The sequence below is a fragment of the Megalops cyprinoides genome, chromosome 1, assembly GCF_013368585.1.
Source record: "Megalops cyprinoides isolate fMegCyp1 chromosome 1, fMegCyp1.pri, whole genome shotgun sequence".
Taxonomy (NCBI): Eukaryota; Metazoa; Chordata; class Actinopteri; order Elopiformes; family Megalopidae; genus Megalops; species Megalops cyprinoides.
In genome coordinates, this window is record NC_050583.1 from 23,092,295 (window position 1) to 23,115,824 (window position 23,530).

Consider the following 23,530-nt stretch of genomic DNA (forward strand, 5'->3'; position numbering starts at 1 on the left):
TATTTTCCACACTGTACAAGCTTAAGTGCTGCACTGTCCTGTTTCTGTTGCTGAGGGCTCTTACTGTATCTTTGTTGGTTAAGTGTCTAATTAGCCTTTTTTACCATATTCAAACAAATGAGAGCTAGAAAAATCATGATGTAACGTGAATAATGACAAACATTACAAAATACAGGTACTTTTCTCACATAAATGTTCCTGGAGATTATCAAACAGAATTAATGAGATTTTGCAATTGTGTAGGGTGTTAATAATGAGTTGGTGTAGCCAGAAAGTGTCACCAATCCTTGTTCATTACACAGGGCCCCACCTTTAGATCAGGGATGCCGTAGCCTTTCTTCAGAGTAATCTGAAACACCTCCAAGGAGCTTATGAAGGCCGCAAGCCTTGTCAGGCTCTGTTTACCACTGCCACCCACTCCCACTAGGAGTGCATTCCCTCTGGGGGACTCCAGAATGCGGTTTATGCGACAGCTACACAAGAAGATTAAAAAGTGAAAGTGTGAGTGAGAAGGAGAAGTGAAACCAAGCGGAGGAGAAAAAGTAGTCACAGAAAAAGAAAGAGCAAACATTCAACTCTTAGACAGAAATTATACATCAAATGGTATATTAACTATGCCATCATTGAATTGCCTTGTTATTGGACTGGACATACTGGGTCACATAGATATGTTTACCTCAAGGACTGTTTAGGGTGTTTTTAAACATTACAGCTGTCACATTAATTAAGCCCATGTTTTACATTTCTTTTCATTTTCACAGGTTAAGATTCTAGCTGTGTACAGGTTCATAAAGTGAATGAGATGGAAAAAAAAGTGAAGTTCTAATATCCTATACCACATGGGGCAGATGGTTAACAAACATCACCATATGCTCTTCTCCCTTCACCCCCCAAACACATGAACACATCCCTCTGATCCTGACTGGACAAAGTGTCCCCCCTGGGCTTTAAACATCGGAAAGACCTCTACTTCCCTGAATCTTACCATGAGAATCAAAACACTTCTTAGTGTAAAATGGACAAAAATCATTAAGAATATGAATGAATTTCACCATGGAGCAATCATTATCAACAAGGTCATGAACATGGTCATCATTAGAACATTAAAGTGGGGCAAGGGGTCTTACATATGAGACATGGCATCCTCAAAGAGTACAAGGTTCATAGCAGCATTGACTTCATTGTAGTTGTCAAGGGCCTCCAGAAGTGTCTTGTTAAGGGTCTCCCATGACTGTACTGGCATGTACTTAGGCTCTCCAATGCCAGAGGCAAAGTGACAGTACATATTCATGACCTTAGTCTCCTCAAGGGTCTCTTCTACATCCTAAAGGAAATGAAGAAAAAGAGAAAAAATCAATTAAATGCAAATGTATTTATATTGGTAAACATTTTCCCCTATAATTTATGTTAAACACTGTTTGATTACAATGACAGATATTTTACTTAAAGTGTTGAATTCAATCCCTCATTTAAAATCTAGCATTACACAGTATTTACCATGTTCACATTGATATTTACTATATTTCACTTATATTGTAATTTCTCCCCTCATAGATTTTCCAGAGGACAAGATGTCCCCATTTTCTCCACCCATCATCTTACTCATTATACAACTTGACATGACAGGGAGGTATGGCTACACTGGTGTAGGATCGGTGATGGCTGAATGTTGCATTACAGAGAACGAGTGGATAGGGAAGAGCATGTCAGCTTTCTCACTGTAGCATGAACTCCCTGTGATAAACTCCAGGAGCACTAGAAAGAAAACCATTAGAATGTTTTCCAATTTGCTGGACTGATAGCCCTGGTCCTGACAGGCTCTTTCTGATTAGCATTCCTTCCCTGAGTTGCTCTGGTCAGTGAAGTCCAGCCAGAGAAACAGTTCTTGCAGCTTAATGACTTCTAGCTCTCAGGGTGTGTCAATATATGTGTGTCTTCTCTCCAAAACTTCAAAGAACTCTCACCTCGTAAAACTTTTTCACTGTATCAGACTGCATCTTATCAAAGGCCCCAAAATCCTTTTCTTCCACCATCTTGTCTCTGTACACCCTGTTAGACTCATGCAGGTAGATTTTCACCAGATCATGAGGAGTCTTCAAACAGTCACTTGTAGAAAAGAGGACACCCTAGAAAATGAAACAGAACCTAATACACTTTTTCCATCATCTACAAACACTTTATATGCTATATAGCTTTTAAAGTTCAAGTTTCAATAAAGTTTTATTTTGAGTGCAATTAGCCTTATAACAATTTATATCTATATAAATACACTTCTACTGTAATTTAACTTGAAACAAACCAAAATAAGAATATAGATTTCATACTAAAAAGTTTGATTGAAAAAGTATCTTGACTATGAAGAATATTCCAACAAGCAATAGATTGTGCCTTGAAACATAGATATAGGACAGCTGAGAGCTACAATACAGTATGACTATTTACAAAGCCATTTACAATTACTGTAAATAGCCTTGCTAACTAGGGATTACATCTACCTACCTACCTTAAAAATCCAAGGGATGTGTCTTTTCTTCAAGATTACGATTAATCCTATGGGATATTAATAATTTCATGCTGGTGACTAATATAAATAAGTTATACATGCATTATGGGAAATGCTATGGTTGAGATATCTTTACCCAATTTGACTTATTTTTCTGATGTAGCAAGTAAGACACATCTCCATTTTGCAAGGCCATTGTTAGCATACTAGCATAGTAAAATGCTATCTTCTGTATTCCCCAATAACTATCTCTTAAGTCAAAACACTAGCAAAAATACATTTGAATTATTCTAGTCTATATTGTCAATATTTACATTCGACAACTAGTCAAATATAAAACTCCAAGTCATCCACTAAAGCAAGTTCTAGCTACAAGTTGTAATATGTATACTTTAATCCCTGATCTTCTGTGTGTAATCATGTGTTCTATCATGTACAGCTGGTGTCACAAGAAGCCAGCTGCAGCAGCCACAGATACAGGCAAATAATAATAAAATAATAATAGCTATGTCATAAATAATAGCTACCTACTTAGCTTGCTACCGAGCTCGACTTAGTTCACTAGCTAGCATGTTAACCGGCTAAGGTGTAAACTGGCTTTAAGTTAAAAAAAAAACAGGCCATTTCAACACTATGCCAAATATGATTTATGTAGAAAAATTATAGAATCCATTATTTTTCTGCAATTTCATTTGTAGAACTCACTCAACTGTATATGGATCATAAGAAACCGGAAGAAAAGCAAGTTGACTTGAAACTTAACAAACAACTACAAAAAGAAATGAGTATATATCAAAGTATTTTCTGAATATATGGGTATATATGCAAACATATTATTCCATCCATACTGCGATCTTTCCATGAATACTGCCTGGATTTTTCAGAGAGGTAAATTGTCTGATTTCTGGCTTTCCGAACAGTCTGATTTGTTAGTCCAAACAGTCACTTCCCATCCAAGGTCATCCAGGTCACACTTTCAAATTGAGAAAGCTGACATTCATGGTAGGGTTTTGTGAAATGCAACAGCTAAAACTGCAACATTTAAAACCACAAAAATTGCCTGTGCTAGGAGTTCCTGCAAAGGAGGCTGAAATTATGTATAAAGGCTTGAGGTAAAAAGTAAAAAATAAATAAATAAATAAAAATATCGATTCTGAATCATTTAAAAAGCAATTATATTTAAATGAAGCCCAAAACTAGGCGGCTTACATTTTGAGGGCATCTTATTTCCAGCAGCAATACAGAGCACCACAGGCCAGGTAAGAAAATGATTTTCTATCATCACAGGAGGTTGGATCATGGGATTCTGAACCTGGGCGATGAAGCTTCAAATGGGTGATGAAGCTTCTGGGTGAGGCTACTGTAACCTAACTAAGGTACATTTACACTTATTAATACTACGGTATGTGCTTAAAATAAAAGTGCATCAGTAATACTGTCAATTTACACATGCCTTTTATATTACAGTGATGTAATCTAAAGAAATACCATTCAATAAACAATTAAGTAGAAGGTTTAAACTGAAAGTTTTGCAAATGTTATTCAGTAATAAAATTGTCAGAGTGGGAGGATTTACTTCAGTATGCTTTGGAACACAGCATGCATAATTATTCACAGCTTTCGTGAAAACCAGAGAAGACATTAAAAAACTACCACAGAATTTTCTCAAGCAGATTGCCTTGAGAAATGAACTGGATCAATGGATGCATGTTTGAAGACAATTACCTGTACTCAGTACAAAATAAGGCAAATACTTGTATTTTGCATTGCCAAAACCTATGGGATCATTATTACTAAATGAACATTAGGTATTGAATGGGGTTGGTGACGCAGTTAATCTCTGGTTAGTTTCCCTCTGGGAGATTTAAACCTGCCATCCTCCATTGGGATGATTACGTGGTAGCCAAGCATGAAATGAAGATCGCAGGAATCAGTTCCATTTCAACTGCACCACGAGACGACGCCAGCTTGTGAGGTAGGGGACTGCTAACACACATGCACTATTTGCTCTCCTTCAGGAAGGAAGGTGTGTGATGAAACAGATGCTGCAAACTCCCGACACCAGTGTTTATGCAAATAATAGCTGTCACCTCAAGTTTACCAGGAGGCCAATCCGATTAGTCACAATATTGAATGCAAGGTGACAACTGTCTTCTGAGTCTAGTGTTAAATGGCGCAAGTAATTAGTGTGACCAGGGATGTAAATGATGAGGGTAAAATAAAAAAAAAAAAAAAAAAATATATATATATATATATATATATATATATATATATATATATATATATTCTAAAATGACTTAAGTAATACACCAAGGGGTGCCTGAGGAATGTCACAAAGTGCAGAGAAATAAAACATTCATGTATGCTCCTGACGTATGCTATCACTTCATTTGTTTGTTCATTCATTCTTTTATTCATTCTTTACACACACTGACACTATTTCAAATAAAATAAATGGGAGACGAAAAAGTCAATGTACACAAGATTCTATACTTCACTGTTGCTTGGGAATGATTACAAAGGCCAACAGTCTCACTGAAAAGGTGGACATTCAAAGCAGTCTAATGGAATAGGAATGGCTATATTCTGTATATAGCATAGGCCACTTTGTGAACTGAGGTTCATCAGCTGTGAACCTTGACTAAACCAAGAGGTTGTGTATAGGACTCTTTTGTACTTTAGCACAGTATTCAGCAATGTGAAAGACAAACTGGAAATCAATATATTCAAAGTTTAACTCTAACAAAGGTGTAGGGTAAGAAAAATTATAGAATAACATATTTGCGGTTGTTCAATCTATTTTTTTAAGTATAAAGAAATCGAACAACAGAAGGCTTCTTGCCGCCCTGCTTTTTGTCACAGTTTTTCTTGCTGTTAAATTACCTTTCTTGCTACCTACTGCTTCTGCTTATGCTGAACATACTTTGTTGTAAATGGTGTTTTTTCTCCAAACACCAGGAACAATCATGTTCCACAGCCACAATCCAATGATAAGATTTCAAAATGTCTTGCACAGTGATGCAAAACCACTCCACAGTAAACATAAAGCATGTACTGGGCCTGATTGGAGCAAGTAAATAAATGCATTCAAAGCAATGAATGGCAGATGATAAAGGTACACTAACTGACACCAAGGACTTCCATTCAAGGTAAAGCCCCAAAGCAGGAATGCAAAACCAAACAAATACAACAAACATAGGTGAAAACAACTATGCAGTGTCTATGACACTTGTTATATCACAAAAATGAGCCACAATGAAAAGTCATTGATGTCTTATGTGGAAAGTCATTTCAAAGTCAAGTATCAGTGTTCTGTCTCTGAAATGCAGATACTTTTGCACCAAGAGGCTGTAACCTTACATTCAAAATGCTTACATAACAAATCTGTCAATACAAATGAAAAGGCTTGTAAAAAGAAAAGCCAGTCATTTGACACTACTGCAGTGTGTAAAAATCATGTATCAGGACTTCAAAGCATGAAGAAAGTGTTCTGAAAGCCCTCATACAAATTCATACATTATAAATTACACTCTAATTTGTGCACCAATAAACTCACCAAAAGCCCAGACCTATTTTTTTGCACTAGAATTCACACCGCACACTACAGTGGCGTGGACATTCATTGTTGGATAGATGCTACACCACTGACATCATCCGTGCAACACACAGGCACCTGATGAATCTGAGAATAACTGAGAGCAGTGAGATTAGGAAGCCCTGGCCAACCTACCCACCCCTATCCCCAGAGGAATGAAGACAATTTGTTCTACCATTGTCCCAGTCATTGTCAACAAATAACACACATAACAACCCCGGCCGTAGGGCTCAGCCTTTGTTGCACCTTGCCAACTGAGCAACTTGGGACTGGAAAGTTGCTTACATTTTTTACTGTATGTCCCCCAAGCCAAGCAACTTTGTCCACAGCTTACTTTCTTAAGTTAATCTCTTTGTTTCATATAGTTTATATATATATATACATATATATATATATATATATATATATATATATATATATATACACACACACACACGCTATATGGACAAAGTATTCGGACGCCTGACCATTACACTAACAGGGACTGTAATGACATTGTATTCAAATACATATACTTTAATATGGAGTTGGCCCCCCTTTTGCAGCTATAACAGCTTCCACTCTTCTTGGAAGGCTTTCCACAAGATTTTGGAGTGTTTCTGTGGAAATTTGTGCCCATTCATTCTGTAGAGCATTTATGAGGTCAGGCACTGATGTTGGATGAGAAGGCCTGGCTCGCAATCTCTGTTCCAATTCATCCCAAAGGTGACCGATGGGGTTGAGGTCAGGGCTCTGTGCAGGCCAGTCAAGTTCTTCCACACCTGTGGAAGGTGCACTGGGGCACGGTCATGTTGGAATCGAAAAGGGCCTTCCCCAAACTGTTGCCACAAAGTTGGAAGCATAGCATTGTCCAAAATGCATTGGTATGCTGAAGGATTAAGATTGCCCTTCACTGGAGATAAGGGGCCTAGCCCACACCCTGAAAAACAGGTGTGGCCAAATACTTTTGTCCATATAGTGTGTATATATATATATATATATATATATATATATATATATATATATATATATATATATATATATATACACTATATACTGTATACTGTGCCCCAGTGCACAAAGCAAGGACTACAAATGGTTTGATGAGTTCAGTGTGGAAGAACTTGACTGGCCCGCACAGAGCCCTGACCTCAACCCCATTGAGCACCTTTGGGATGAACTGGAACGGAGATTGCGAGCCAGGCCTTCTCGTCCAACATCAGTGCCTGACCCCATAAATGCTCTACAGAATGAATGGGCACAAATTCCCACAGAAACACTCCAAAATCTTGTGGAAAGCCTTCCAAGAAGATTGGAAGCTGTTATAGCTGCAAAAGTGGGACCAACAACTCCATGTTAAAATATACATATATATATATATATATATTCATTTTTAAATATGAATATGCATTTGATGCATATGCATATGAATATGCATTTTTTAAATAAACAGTTATGGATTTACTTTTTTTTTCCATTGTGATGAAGAGAGGGGAACATACATACAGTCACATATTTCCTTGTCTCCAGGGAAGAGGCGTCATATGTTCTTATGTTCCTTACGTTCCTACATCTTATGTGATCTTGATTTTCATTGCTGCCACATCAAAACTTGTGATTCTAAACATATTCTTTGTACATTCAACATTTTGAAAACCTACAAATATATGCATGCTCTGTAAAGGGTATCTTTATCCATAATGAAGGAAAACTACTTGTGAAAGATTTACTTAGTTTTGTGGATTATAGAAATAACAAGAACGCTCACAGAGGAAGTGACAATGTTCCTCTGTTGATAACTTCACTTTCTAGCAGCCTATTTTTTCAGACTTTTAATGTCATCAAACACAGAAAAGCAAATGTTGATCCACTAGATGAGGGGCTTTCCAAAAACCCTGACAGCATTTCGATACAAAATATTCCTTTTTCTGTCTCCTATTAATGAAACAGAAAGGCTGTGCCTGAAGAACTCATTTAATATGACATACAGCAGACGCCCTGCTGTGATGCCTACTAGCCACACAAGATGCGATACATAACACATTCTGCTGTCATATTAGAGAAGCAAGGGAGAATGCAGCACTCTACATTCAAGCCAAGACTTAGTTTATCCTTCAGGTACAATGTGTCCTGACAGTTTATTCTTCCTCAAGTGAATTCACTCTCCCCCTCAGCCTTCACAAAGCCATACGGGCAGACGGAGGTTGTTTATTTTAGGAGATCACGTTTGAGAAAATGGATTTTAATTATTCAACATCTACAAATATATATATATATAAAATCAAAATTTGGGCTTGAGGCACACCCACTGGTGCTGAATTACTGATTGAGTAAAGCATTAAGACAAAGTGTAAACTTCAGGGTGTTCAGAGCCAAAAAAAAAATTCACTGGGCCACAACAGAGCTCTGAGAGAGTAGAGCTCTGTTAAGCAGAGCTCTGATGGATAACCTGAATATATATTAAACAGATTTCACAGAACAGGAGAGAAATGAATTACCCTGTGGACATGTTTTACATTATTCTAACATAAACAGGCAAACAAATTCCCACTATTTTCAGAGACGGTTGACAATCAATTCATTTCCTGACCTTCATTATTTATTAACATTTAAATTTATCTATCTCATCAAATTAAACTTCAAGATGGACTGAAAAGGGTCCTCCAATGCAGTTATTGGAAAAAATGTATTAACAGCATTTTAATATTTAATTACATTACTTTAGTTTCTCATTTAAAATTATTTTTTTTGTGAGTATATATAGGACATGGGCCACTTACATTAAGGAAACAGACAAAAACAAAAAGAAGAAACCAACAAAATTCTCAATAAGATATTGAACGTCAGAGCTTTACTTAAATATACCTAATCTTGAAAGTTTGAAATTCTCGTGAGACTAGATTAAATGGAGAGGACTTTGAGGTTGCTCTAAGGCAGCTCTGCCTTGCAAGGTTTTCCTTAGGCAGTTGAACTCAGAGCCGAATCAGCAGAGCAGAACTAAGCCTGCTACTTCAAAGATCTCTCAGCTGTGTCTGAGTCTCGCCATCTCATTTTATTTCTTTCACAGACTCCCAACAGAAGAAAACAACTAGCTTTACTAACCATTTCCTCCTTTTCTTTCATCTGTAGTCTGACATCAGTATTAAGTACACAATAATACCGACTTAAAAACAATATATAACAAAATACATAATTTCAGTTACTCAATTTAGCTATTAAGGGATAGCTTCTGTTCAGTGAGTGGAATAAATACTCATACCAGTAGAAGTTTATTGTAGTATTTTTCACTCATTGTGGTATATGAAATATCTCAAGTACACTGACAAGTAGACAGATGTAACTCCCTTTGAATGAAAAAATAGGCTTCCATACTGCTCACAGTATGCCTTGTACACAAGCAGCAGCAACAATGATGTTCCAAATATGTGGTGCAGGATTTAATTCAACTCCATTCATTAGGGTGCACAAACAAATGGCTACAGCTAAAAACAAAAAAACTCAGTGGAATTCAATACAAAACACATACGCTTGTGCCATGACCGCTGAACATAAGGCTATTACTTCAAATAAATATTCTGTCTTGAAGGAACTAAGGATAATATGAAACGCATTAAGGGAAATCAGACATTATAAACAAAACCTCAAATAAAGTGTGATAGTAATAGGTTCAATGTCACATAAGCTTCTGTTGATAACGACAAGCAATTTTAAAGATAACAAAACCATTTTTTGAAGTTTTTTAACCTTCTTAAAAAACTTCTTAAGGAGGCTGATTCTATTATCAGAGATAAACTAAAGAAAAGTACAATATGTGTGTGTGTGTGTGTGTGCGTGTGTGCGTGCGTGTGTGCGTGCGTGTGTGCGTGCGTGTGTGCGTGATTGTGTGTGTTTGTGTGTGTTTGTGTATGTACGTATGTGCCATGTATGTGGCAAGTAATCCTGATGTCTGTGGTGTAAGAGATGACTACACTGAACTGTGAAGAAGCAATGGGGAGAACATAACATAATGAGTGAAGTCTTTCATGGAAACGTAAAATCCTATGCTATGAATATGTACAAGCCCCTGTCCAAAACAGACCTGTTCTGAAGTTGAAATGTTCATTGTGACATACAGAGGCTTTGCAACAGTTCTGACGCTGTAACTGCTGTATTAGCACATTTCTACGACTGTTTTCTTATGGAAAAAAGCCATCCTAGACTAAAATGGCTATATTATTCAAACAAGGCAGGGATCCCAAAGGTTAATCCCTAATCATTAAATTAAAGTATTTTTATTCATAGCATGCTTGCAGACAGTCACACAATAAGGCAAGTTTTAATGAGCACTTCAAAATTACCCTTAGTTCAAGTCTCAGTTCTCCCCTAGGATTGTTTGGATTTGTGAGACAGTCTTTTTTCAAAGAGGACTGTTTTATCCTTGCCAAACTGTACTTAATCTATGACTGAGTTAAAACTTTTGCAATGTATTCTTTGCAACAGACAGCTCCTGTGAAGTAGCATGTTAAGTTATGCATTTGTACCTGCTAAAGGAGGAGCAACTCTGCCCTGTGAATCTGCAGAGGTGAAATCCTGACAAAACTCTCACCCAGCAGCCCCCAGGCAGGCAGATTTGGAGGTGCATTAGGATTTTCATCTAAATGTATTAAAGCATAACTAAAACCCTCGAGATCTACCACACTCTTTTATAGTCAAGGAATTCATGAACTCATTCCTTTCCATGAGTCATAATTTCAAATCAATAATTACTCACCCTGGCTTGTAAAATCCAGGGCCACTAAATTAATGCTATTTATAGTTAGGTACAGCCTTAGTATTACATACGGTTCAACATAAATCTCTAATGCAAACACCCAGATGTTTCTAATATACCAAATATCATCAAAGATGCTTATGAACTGTTTTATAAACACAGTTGACAAACACACTCAGGACACACTGGTTATAACAGATTCATTTATCAGCTGCATCCCTTGACTTTTATATCAAGTTTTCCTACAGGACATTTTTATATCAGGACACTGAAACAGTAAATGTCATGGGGGGGGGTGCTTGTACCTGGAATATGTTGGAGAGGTCCCGGAGGTTGAAGATGTAGTGGAACTTGATGGCAGTAGGCAGGAAGCTGGCAGTCACCCTCTGGTGCAGAGCCAGAGCCAACTGGATGAGCTGGGGACAGCTCTTCTGAAGTGCTGTCCCGAAGCCATCGCCTCTCAAGTGCTGGCTCAGGATGCTGCTGTAAATGGTACTCAGGGCATCCGCGCCGGGGAAAGAGAGGGCAAACACGCAGAAGTGCCGCTGCAAACAGCGCAAAATTGAGAAAAGCATCAGAACACACATGTCCACTCTGCCCCTATTTTGTCTGTAGTCATCTAAGTCATTTACTAGCGGTTCTTACTGCTGTCATGGCCCCCGCTTCTGAAACTCCATTCCGCAGTTTTTGTTTACTCAAATTCCCCCTTTAATTATACTTGGCTGCACCACCTGCAGGCCTTAATAATCCTCTCAAAGGTCTACTGTGAAATTGCATGGAGGCTAAAACAAGTTCAATGTGAGCAGTAAAAATTCAATCATTTCTATAGTGTGTGTACACATGCATATAGTACAAAACCTCTTTTTGATTACTTTCTTTAATGTCACTCTGTAATAACCCCAATAAACATATACATGGCATGTACATGTACATTTCTTCAAATACACCTCTAAAGCTACTGGTGCCAACTTCGTGCTTCGTGGTTCACTCCACAGCAGGAAGCCAGGTGCTTGTGGAGGGAAGTGAAATTACCTTCTTGTTGTACAGTATTCTCTGCCTGTTTGCATCTCTCCATGCATCTAGTAAATCGGTCTAATGAATGTAAATCCCTATCTTTATATACAACAATATCAACATCAAATGAAATCTGTGGGTACGGTGTCAGTGGAGCGTGTGCCTGAAGCACTGCGATAGCGCTAAATCGCGAGAGTAAAAGCAAGCATGCCTCAGAGATACCTGCAGCCGTGGGTTGATGGTAAAGCTGCCTGCTGTGGGATTCATGCAGGACACATACTGCACGCTGTGGATCTCCTTCAACAACAGCTTGTTCCTGTCGTACCTGAGGGGACAAAACGCACTGGTTCTCTCTGCAACAACAAGCACCAAACTTTTTTTCTTCTTTCAGCTGGGAAAGTGACTCACCGCCGTTACACAGCTCAGTTCGCCCAGCAGCCGTCATGATTCCAAGAGACTCAATGACTCTAATCTTTTTTCTTTGATTTTAGTCTCTGAAAAGCCTCAATGTTAACACTCAAAGCAGCAAGTTTCCCCTGCTTTAATTTCATTTTAAATGAGGGAAAAGTCAGTAACTGATTGAATTAGATGCATTTGTGCTACGCTAATATACTGTATATATATATATGTCTATATATATAGTATATAATATATATATATATATATAGATATATATATCATCAAAAATAAAACTTCAAAAACTTCAAATGCAGTATCTATACTGTGTTAGCAGAAGCAATTTAGCTATTGAAACAAACAAATAAAAATTAACTAACTAAAAAAACAAGTCAAGCAAGTTCATAGAGGAACCCACTAGCCAACAAGAGTACAATACTCCAGTGCTATCTTAAAGGATTTGCTTGAACAGTTATGCATAATCCTTGCTCTTGGAATATCTAATATCTATGCAGTGCAGAAGAATGTTGCCAAGGTGCAAAACAAAATCTCAAATGCAAATTGTAAACATGCTTATGTAATTCCCATTCTAATAAACAATATGGATTGATTTAACCTTCAATTCAGTGCATTACGCAGACAGTCTAGCCACCTAACAAATAACATCAAATCAAGTTACACATTAGATACTTCAAGTATCTGTTTTTGATTGGCTGTTAGGAATCGGCTGAATAGATGAACGACAAATCATCTGAATGACTATTACAGTATCTGCAGAAGGGCTGCCAAATATTGTTGTAGGATGAAACATTTCTGAAAAGTAATTGTATTGCAGACAGTAACTGTTACACAATTTTGCACTAGCTATAGGAACATCTCTGTATGGCAGACATTGGTGAACAGGAGATAGGTGTACCAAATAATAATGTATGAAATACTGTGAGTGGCACAGGGCCACATGTAAAACAGAGTTTTTGTAAAAAATGTTCTCTGGTTTTATTCAAGACTGATGGCAAAAGGAGGCTGTTTAATATTTATAATACTGCTTGATCCAAAGGACCTAATCAGGTGAAAGGACTGTGGCATGAAGGACCTGGCATGAGTATGCATATTTTAATTTCCTCTTATAAAGGCCTTATTTTACAGTTCTGTCGCAAACCTGTAGTCTAAACTTGCATGCATAATGTGCAGTTTTCTTTCTCCTGGCAGATGAATGTCATCTAACCCCTCAAATACATATACAAACACAATATTACTAGCATAAAGCATTAAGAACCTACCAGTGGTTATAGTCCATGTGCTGTCGGATAAGTGTGTGTGGCTGCACTGTCCCATACGCATCCACCTCTGGCATGTTCATATCATCTATGAAATAGATCAGCTTCTTACTGCCAGGGGGGCCATAGTTCCTCCCTGCTTTCTTCTCCAGAGGCTTTTCTAAAATGGCTGGAAAAAACAAGTTGAGAGGCAGAGCCATTACTTTCAGAACAGACTTCCCTGAGACATTGCATCTGCTTGCATGTAAAATAATGTAAGTAAAATGAGAACACACTCAACCATACAGCTACACAGACACAATGCAGTTAAGTCCTGTGTCGGAATGATGTCAGATTACACCATGACCAAACATTTCTTCAGCAGTCCTGAAGATATAACTTGTCTCAAACCCCTACACCTGTCTGCTGTTTGTCAGCTATATATCACAAGAAAAACAACAGCATGGTCCTTTTCAAGGAAGAAAATATAGTGTAATATTTTTTGCATGGCTGGCTGAATTCCACAACACATTTATGTTTTCAGATGCTGGTGCAAGATTTGCTTATCTGTGTTATATTCTGTGTATTCTTCTGTATATTCTGAACATTGAAAATTAGTGAATTGACATAAAAAATTCAGAAACAATTCACAGAACAAGTATAAATAATATGCTTTTGTGAAGTATACTTCTCAGTACAGCTAGGATTATTTAAAAACCATAATCGTAATTACAATGAAGTCAGAATGTCCCACAGATGCCGAACACTTGAGTAAATAATGCAATGATTGCCTCCCAACATTCTACTCTATCACGAGATATGTGTAAATCACTGCAACCATTGCTTAAGAAATGAGGCAATCTAATACAGAACATGTCAGCCCCATCTTTAAAATGTCCTATAGGAAAAATACATTACTGTCCAGAAAATATAACAATCCACCGTGCATATGACGTATTAGTGTAATATTATTTCACATTCAGAAAATTAACATTGGTGCTTGTAAAAATAATAATCTGACTACATGAGTGTGTGACACACTCACCTTGTAGCATTGCAGATGTTGTGTAATAGTTAAAGGGAACGTTCTTGATCATGTATTTCTCTGGGTCAAGGGAACCCAGTTTTTCACCGACTAGGACCGATTTCCCAGTGCCTGCATTCCCCACGAGCATGACTGGCCGCTTCCTCTCCAGCAGCCGGTCCATGAAGTAGCGCACACGGATCGTCTCAGTAGTGTGCACCAGGCAGGCCTGCAATGGCACACAGCTAAACAATGAGTCCTCCAGACACTCGGTGCACGTTAAACAACGTGGGTGTGAATGACATCAGGAGGATACATGCAAACATAAGAAATACTGCTAAGAGGAAGAGAGATTTTTTTTTTCTCTATTGACAAAAATCGTCAGAGGAAGAAAAACAATTAATTTGTTCTTTTATGAACTTTTTCATTACCATAACTTCAATCACTTCCCTCAGAAAACATTCAGTTCCTAATGAGCTTTGTAAACTATACTAGTCAGAATTCTCTTAGGAAGGTTAATATTTTAATTACATATTGTTAACTTATCTGAACTTCTTTCAAGTATGAAGTCTATGAATTCCTGTTTTTGTACTGAATAAGTTCTACTGTCAAAATTATTGACACAAATTGCACTGTATATATTCCTTTTAGGCTCTAAAAACCACATTCTTATATTGTTCAGGGTGTAAGATACCAGATTTCAGACAGCTTATCGAGATATCAGATGTATTATTGAGGACATTAGATTAAAAATTCTTAGATTAAAAAAAACTCTTAGATTAAAAACTAAAAAATAAAATAAAATCAGTAAAACAGGTCTTGTGCAGCACATGTTGTACACAAAAAGGTTATAATTCTACGCATTGCTAATTGTTATTAAAAATATCGGCAGTTCCTAGTTATTACCAATGCCACTTTTTTTAGAATATAGAAAGAACTTACACATATTAGCTTGCACATGTGGTGATAGAAGCATTATCAGTGTGCAGCAATGACTGTTGCCCTGTCATTTTTTTTTCTTTTCCCCAGAAAACATTGAAAGCCATTAGTTTCATAAGCATGTCCCGAAGTGTTGGGCGGACAGTTAACTGTAAGGTGAGATTACTGTTGCCTTGCATCATCCTTATTATTGCTATTATTGCATTCATCGTCAGAGCTTACCAGTCTAGAATTGGCACCTAGACTTAATTATCATAACAAACCTACATGGTAAAATATATTAAGGAACAAACATTGCCTCTAATTTTAATTAAAGGTTTTCAAGGAACAACACACTCAAGGAAATAAGGTCCAGACACCCCTGCTGTAAGCACTAAATAAAAAACCAGTCTATATGAATGCTTCACCTCAATAAATTAATCTCTACCAGTAATGCTACATACAAATATTTCTAATCTGTGTATACCAAGAAAATAAACAGTACTACAAACCTGTAGAGGAATTTCTGGATCAAATTCAAACTTGGGAATCATTTTTGACCATGGTTCAAATTTCTTTGTCTCAGGGTCGATGTAATAGTCAAACACAGTGCCTTGAGAAGGGAACTTGATAGTTTTGAATTCTGTCACCCACCATTTGCTGAATTCAACTCTGTAATCGACCAGCTGCAAAGAGAATAGAACATAACTTGCCATAAACACAAAACCACATGAGAAAATCCATAATTTTGCTTTTCAAGCATACTGTAGTGTTTTGATGATCTATTTAAATATATAAAGATTTAGCTGATTTTTTAAAATAACCACAACAGTAGTCAATACACAAGAAGTTTGTTCACTTTTCTTCTTGATTCTGTACCATATAAATCTTTACACAGAACACTCAGTCGTCCAACAACCACATCGATTTGCTCTCCTGGCACATACAGGTTAAGCTAAGAGCTTGGACAACAACTGTCCATACAAGGGTTATCATGAAGGCTATATTTTGATGAAGAATGGGTCACATTCTATAATGCAATGGAAGCTCAAATATGTGCTCTTTGTGTTAATCTAAAATGACGTTTAAAATGATTTTAGAGCCAACAGTACAACATTACCCTTTAGAATTCAGCATACCAGAAATACCATTGAGCGCTCAGAGTAGTAGTAGCTACGGTAGTAGCCAGTTGCTAATAGTGCCATTAATGCAACAGAATAAATACACAAGACAATGTAGCTATGGAAGAAAATATTATTTATACTTTTTATATTTATAAGCACATTGCTGTGCCAACCTTCCTTGTAAAATTGTGAAATGAATAGTTATTCATTTTTAAACTGATACACGTATAAACTGATACACTGTATATACAGGGAGTGCAGTACACCTTGGAATGAAGGGTACAGCTGTGTGCTGTCTTCCACAGCCTCTCCATGGTGATTGAGAACATTTTCACAAAGAGAAAAATGTATGTTTTAAAAAGAATGTCCCAGAGGATCATGGCTGGCATGCCATCCACATCACCTGGCAAGTGTGCACTGAAGTCAAGGGTTACAGAGATAAATTGATGACAGGTACACGGCTGGGTTAAGAGTATCTTGTCTGCTAGATTTCAAAATGCTGAACTGCAGCACCTGGTTCTTGCCTGGGAGTCACAGTGTTATTCTGGCTGCTGCTCAAAGGTACCCTGTGAGCCCAGTGAGAACAACCCAAGTTTCAAATGCAGAGACTTTTCATGGTAGTGAAGACAAAACTATGCCACAAACTAAGTCTGATGTAAGGTATCCACTGAGCTATACAGTTAAGAAAAAATATTTTTTAAAACTGATATTATTTTAGAGAAATACTATTCACACAACACAGAAGTGCATTTATAACCTCTCTGTATTATGTAATGATAGTAACACTGCACTTCATTAACGATGCATGTGTACCAGAGAAACATATCAAAAAAGGAAAACAGAAAACAGAATAGTGCAAATGGTACCAGGTGCTTCACATTCACATAGTCCCACCCCCAATCAAAATGACACTGACTGTGACTACTTGAGCAGTGCATAGCTGTTCTTACCATTTGAGCGGTATGCCTACCTGGTCCTGAAACATGGCCCCTCCAAAGGCCCAGATTGCAGCAAAGACAAAATAGAGCTCATACAGTTCCTTGGGACAATCTGGGGGAGTGTGCTCTGGTGTCAATAGACACTCCAGAAGATGACACAGCATTTGGACCATGCTCTGCTCTGGAATTGGGATGATCTTTTTAAACCTAAAAAAAATATGTATACAAAAACATAACTTGGGATTTTGACCAGTCAAGATCTTTTACAATACAGGACATGTTTTATCTTTTCATGGAAATAGACATGATCACATTGAGCGCTTTTAACTAATCTGTCTTACCAATAGGTAACTTGTCATTCTTACTTTTGTAATTTGCGAGAGGCAACTGTCAAGCCTTGTTACTTTATCATGTTTGTTCTTGAACTGTCATTTAAATCAATCCCTTTACTACAAACTCCTCACCTCTTTTAACGAAATGTATATTCATTTAATTCTCTGTGCAGATTTTATGGACTGTGTACTTTGGCCTAATCTAAACAAGTGCAATGACAAATCAATATCTAATGATCCCTTAATAATGATTCCTTTATAATGCTTCATTCATTTCTGATGCTCTGCCAAATGACTCCATACTAGTCCATTTTATATTACCATCTCACACCATTTCCTCTATTGCCATGGCAACAAGATATACCCTTTCCTTTCAAAGTTCTTTCCTACAGGAGGCAAGGGAATGGTAGAGCCATCACAAGAGTGTTTACATGAGCAGAAGGACTTACAGAAATGAGAGTCTCTACGGAATTCACCACAGTCATTGCAACAGTATGTGAATAAATGCTGTTGTAAATACCACCAGTCTGATCAGTTAGAGCCTGCTTTGCTCTTGCTTGAAACAGAAATAATGTACAGCCCAAGGATTGTTTCCAAGCCTAACTTACTGTCTGGATGTCAATATTGGACAGTGCTTTGCTGCATTTCCTTTGATATTTTTGCAGTCACCCGTTAAATAATTTAATTGCTAGCAGCCCTCAGTTAATGGTAGGAAAAACAACTCTGAGGCTACTTATGCCGGTGTCATTGCACAATAAAAATCAGCTACACATGTGAAAGTGGATTTACCTTGATCTGAGGGTGTCAAGGCAAACAGGTAGGTACTTGTCAAACAGAATAGTCAGGTTGGCTTTCTCTGACTGGACCTCTCTTTTGTCAATCCAGCTGGTCACAGGGGGGTTCCAGCCCAGATCAGCTGGGTTTATGTACAGGATGCCTAAGAGGATAAGCAACAAGTTGAAGATTGCATGATGTAGACACAAATACAAAAATAATAAAGGACTAGCATTACTCACAATAAAAAACTGAGCCCTATGGCTTGGCATTGAAACTGAATGTGCCAATTATTGGGAGCACACAGTGGCAGAACAAATTGGCTTTATTCCACAGGGGCTAGGGACAGGTAGATCAGCCAGGGTTCCCACGTTGCACTACTTGGCATGCAAATGTACCAGAGGATTTACAACTGATATATTGAACAACTGGTGATTCCAAATTGGGTAAAAAAGAAGGAAAAGGCAAACGAAAACAGTTATTCTGGAGAAACATCAATCAAGCAAGGAACTGGGTGTTTTAATTTGTACAGAGAACAGAGAAATAAATCTTGAGTATGATATAAAACGGTTTAACATGAGTTCTGGTGTACTCCGTGTTATATGTAGTGTGTGGCAATTATGAATGAAGTATCTGACCAGCACGGGAGACAGTGGCAGGTGTAGCGGTGCGCAAGTGGCTGATTTCAAACACCAGCCTCATAGTCGGGTTCAGAGGAATCCTCTCATTACTAGCCAGGGTCAACACCTATAACAGAGGGTAATGAAAAGTCATCATAGCCAGCAAAACCACAGGCACATACTAGGTGGCAATTAAGAAGCGAATGAGTATTGAGTGTCCACCTTGGCATGACATGGAATGACCCCTCTATTCCATAGAGTCTGCATATTTCAAGAAAGCTAACTTTTGAGGTTATATTAAGCTAAACTACCTGACAATCATTCACTGCAGTCAGTCACTGAGCTTTACCTTATTGTCATCCATAACAGTGTTCAGAGACTCAATCCACATTGGGTCAATATCTCCATCCAGTACAATCCACTTTGGTCCATCGTGACTGATGTTGGCCAGCTCACGCATGATATTGGAAAACAGCCCTGAAAAACCACAAAACCTTTATGAAGGAACCCCTCCTCTGTGGTTTAAAGAACAGATGACAAGAGTTTTCAAAGGGAAGTTTTGGGGGACTATTTCTAAAACCTGGTAAAGCTGATCCAAACAGTTCTATACATGGCAATTCAAAAATGAAGCAAATCCACCACTGTACCGTCTTTCCACTCGCGTGTGGCGGGATTGATGATGCCAAACAGCTCATCATTGGTCACTGCTTTGGGATTGAGGTCAGTCCACACAGCCCTGCGCTTCATGTTCTGGTACGTCTTGTTAAGGGACTTCATCACTTGGGACTTTCCTGTGCCCGCATTTCCCACCACAAACACTGAGTGACGCACTGCTAGGAGCTCCTCCAGCTGGACCACCTGAGCGAGTGACAGAGCAAACATGCCCCTTACCCCTCACACCACATTCAAATACTCAGCTTCAACCTTGTGTCATCTCTTACCCTTAGTTATTTTTTCTGTAAAGTACAAGCACTGTGTGCAATGGAAAAAGAGACAGAAAATCATAGAAAAACTTTAAGATAATTTCAATTTTCAGATTTTGAATTTTTGTGTAAACCTTAATTCTGGAAAACCTAATTCTGAAGTCATAATTGTATGATATACTGTAATTTCCTATCGTCCATGGTAATTGTATGGCAGATGAAGGCTGCTGCACTGGTTCATGATGAGGGGCCATTTCAGTACACATAACTACAAGATGTCCATAAGATCCTAGCAAATGCACATTAATTAAGAGCAAGGAAGTTCACCTCAAAGCTACTTTGTGTGACCTTCTACTACCAAGTCATAAATCTCTGGATTATATTATTTTACCAAATAACACAATATTTAAACATGAAAAGGTTATGTGATCTTTGATTAGTTTAGTTTCATACATTTTAAGTAAGTATGAGTTAGATTTAACTTTTATTAACATGTTTAAAAAGGCTAAAACTGATTGTAATATCCACTGATGTTGCTTTAGCAATTTTTTATTATTTTTTTAACTGACAGTGTAAAGACAACCAGTTTGCAAGACATTCAGTCAAGTCTGTGCCATACCAAGCTCCTTTGATGTACAGAAACACAATTAGACTTCAACATCGATTGAAGTCCTTGAGAATACAACAAGAAAAGAGATAACAAATCTCTTCCCCCAGAGACTGAGGAATCTTCTCAACAATGCTGATGGCATGCTCAATCAATGCCATTGACTAGACTTCCCCCACCCTGCTGTTCAGAGCAGACTTAGCTTTTAAAAACCCCTGGTGATTGTGCCTTTGATGTGATGTCTATAAGGGGGCCATCATTAATGGAAGGGAAGCACTTTGCAACACAGTTTCATATTCTTGCATTAAAGACAACCAGTTTTACACAGCTTAAGAAATTGGGGCATATGGAACCACTGACCTCTTGTGCAACAGGAAAAAATGTCCGTGATTTTAAATGTCTCTCAGACAATGGCAGGGTTAACTGCTTTCTTAGAGTCCAGACATATTTACAGAACATCATTTCTGTTCTTTCCGTGATCTGTTGACCTTCTGAAGATTGTCCTTATTTCCCATGGTGCCAGATACACACACTGCTGATATCTACAACTTCACACTAATGTCTGGAATTAGGACTTAGAGTCTGGCACCTGAAGTACAATCATAACTCACAGTGTATTATTGTGCCCAATTCATCCAACTTCCAACCTCTCTGACACTAACTTCCATTTGGAGCTGATACAATATCAGGTTTATTGCCTTTGGAGAATAAAATATAACAAAAGAAACATGCTAGATATAGCAAGAGGTAACACTCGATCATTAACCATCAAATGCCATCCAATCATTTTGAAGTTGATTCAGGTTCCTCTGTTCTGGGTGGCTGGGGAATAGCCATGTGGTTTAATGTTCAACGCTTCATCAACATCACATTGCTTCTGTTTGGTGAAATATCAATGACTTTCAAACTGACCTTCAGCACAAAGTTGTCTTCAGCCTGAAGCTTGAGGTCCAGCACAGACTGCTTGACAAACTTCTCGAAATCCAAGTTTCTCTTACGTGGGACATCCAGTGCAGGGAACAGGTCTCCAATGAGACCCATGAATACAGGCATGTCGTCTGTCACGATCTTGGGGATGTTGAAGTCTCGCAGAGCTCTCATCAGCACCTGGTCCTCGGGTCGCTCTGGGTCACCTCTCTTCAGAGACCCCGCTACCACCAGCACTGACTTGATGGCACGCAAACCCCAGTCATAGTGGTCCTATATAATAGGGAAAATTTATACATGGACAAAAGGGGACAGAACAGACCTTGTTGATTCAAAGTCAGCAAAGAGGTTGTGCTATTTAATGCCACGACTATTAATGATTTACATTCATTTATTTACATGCATTGAATAATTTCTTTCAAAAAATTCATTTTAAATAATACTGATTTATTGCTCTCCATCAGTACTCAAACAGTGAAAAGCAATGCATGGATTCTACATATTCTACTGTCAGAAGAGAATGCAGATTTCACAATGATATTACAGGTGTATGAATACCAACACTGCAAGTCTTACACACTCATTGACACAAAAATATTCAATATTAACATCACAGATGAAAAATTATTCAATTGATTTATAATGATTAGTCTTCTCAGCACAGTATCCTCATACATAGCTAATGTGACAATATTTAACATGAGCTGACAGACATGTCCCTGCAACTGGCAGAAATACATTCGTCATGAAAAAGTGATGAAAAAATCCTGAAACATTTAACACTGCATTGCAGTGTGATATATCACATGAATAAATCCTTTTATATCTCACGCATATACTTTTTTTTTTTTTTTTTTACGGATGTAGAATTTGTAATAAACTCTTGTCAAGATTCTACGATCAAAGTTCTATGAAATACCTGTAGAACACATTGGTAACTACAAATATTAACATAGTGGGATCTCATATCAACACTACTTGTAGTAATAGCATATGTAATCACTTAAAAAACATAATTAGATGTTGGCACACCTGTTTAGACAGAAGCTCTTTGCAGAGCTGGTACAGGGTGATGAACTTCCTGGCCAAAAGTCTGGCTTCAATGAAGCCTTCGGCAACAAGCATGATCTCACAGATTAGCTCAAAGTCTGGCACCACCATTGCACAGGGCCTAGGGCAAAACAACAAGCACAGCACAACATAGCGTCATTTGATGAACACTGTAAATAAATTAAAATCCTGAAGAAAAGGCGTGAAATGCTTCAAAAGATAATAAAACGTACCTTTAAATTCTCAAATACCAAATCATAAAGTTCATTATTTTGCATAATTAATTAATTCTTGCCAGGCACTACAATATTTATGTGGAACAAAATAAAATGTTATATGATACGATTTAGAATTTATGGGAAATTAATTGAGGTTTTCTGAAGTGATTGCAATCACCTTGAAATCACTTTGCCTGGATATGTCCATATTGACAAAGTCTGACTGTGTATATTTATTCAGTCAAGCAGCTTCTATAATAGTCACTTAGGCAAGGTGGAAAGGGGTCATGACAAGGCTTTCATGGACTGATTCACCACACAAGCCCTATGTTTTTTTTTTTATTTTTTCTGCTCACCGGAAGAGTGCCTTCAGATTTTCTGGCAGCTCTGTCCTTCCAGCATACCCAGGGTTCATAGTGATGAAGATCCCCACAGACGGGAAAAGGTTAACCTCCTCTCCCATGAAGTTAAACCTCTTCTTCTTGTCTCTTATGGCATCCTGAATGCTTTTGACCTGAAAGAGGCAGCTCAGTTCAGACTGACAGTCATTTTCCCACACAAATAATCTGTATACAGTTTTAA

General features: G+C 37.8%; 1 protein-coding gene across 1 annotated transcript in view; it reads right to left on the reverse strand.

Moving 5' to 3' along the window:
• The window catches only part of dnah9 (dynein, axonemal, heavy chain 9), a 109,844-nt gene that overhangs the window by 58,677 nt on the left and 27,637 nt on the right, over nucleotides 1–23,530 (reverse strand). The window contains exons 29-44 of the mRNA XM_036516829.1: nucleotides 23,305–23,462; nucleotides 22,713–22,851; nucleotides 21,666–21,953; nucleotides 19,871–20,081; nucleotides 19,573–19,700; nucleotides 19,242–19,350; nucleotides 18,619–18,766; nucleotides 17,530–17,704; nucleotides 15,948–16,121; nucleotides 14,539–14,746; nucleotides 13,518–13,683; nucleotides 12,064–12,166; nucleotides 11,133–11,372; nucleotides 1,965–2,126; nucleotides 1,128–1,324; nucleotides 311–473 (exon numbers count right to left, since the gene is read on the reverse strand). Of these exons, the coding sequence (XP_036372722.1) occupies nucleotides 311–473; nucleotides 1,128–1,324; nucleotides 1,965–2,126; nucleotides 11,133–11,372; nucleotides 12,064–12,166; nucleotides 13,518–13,683; nucleotides 14,539–14,746; nucleotides 15,948–16,121; nucleotides 17,530–17,704; nucleotides 18,619–18,766; nucleotides 19,242–19,350; nucleotides 19,573–19,700; nucleotides 19,871–20,081; nucleotides 21,666–21,953; nucleotides 22,713–22,851; nucleotides 23,305–23,462 (2,769 nt within the window). The remainder of the gene's footprint in view (nucleotides 1–310; nucleotides 474–1,127; nucleotides 1,325–1,964; nucleotides 2,127–11,132; nucleotides 11,373–12,063; nucleotides 12,167–13,517; nucleotides 13,684–14,538; nucleotides 14,747–15,947; nucleotides 16,122–17,529; nucleotides 17,705–18,618; nucleotides 18,767–19,241; nucleotides 19,351–19,572; nucleotides 19,701–19,870; nucleotides 20,082–21,665; nucleotides 21,954–22,712; nucleotides 22,852–23,304; nucleotides 23,463–23,530) is intronic.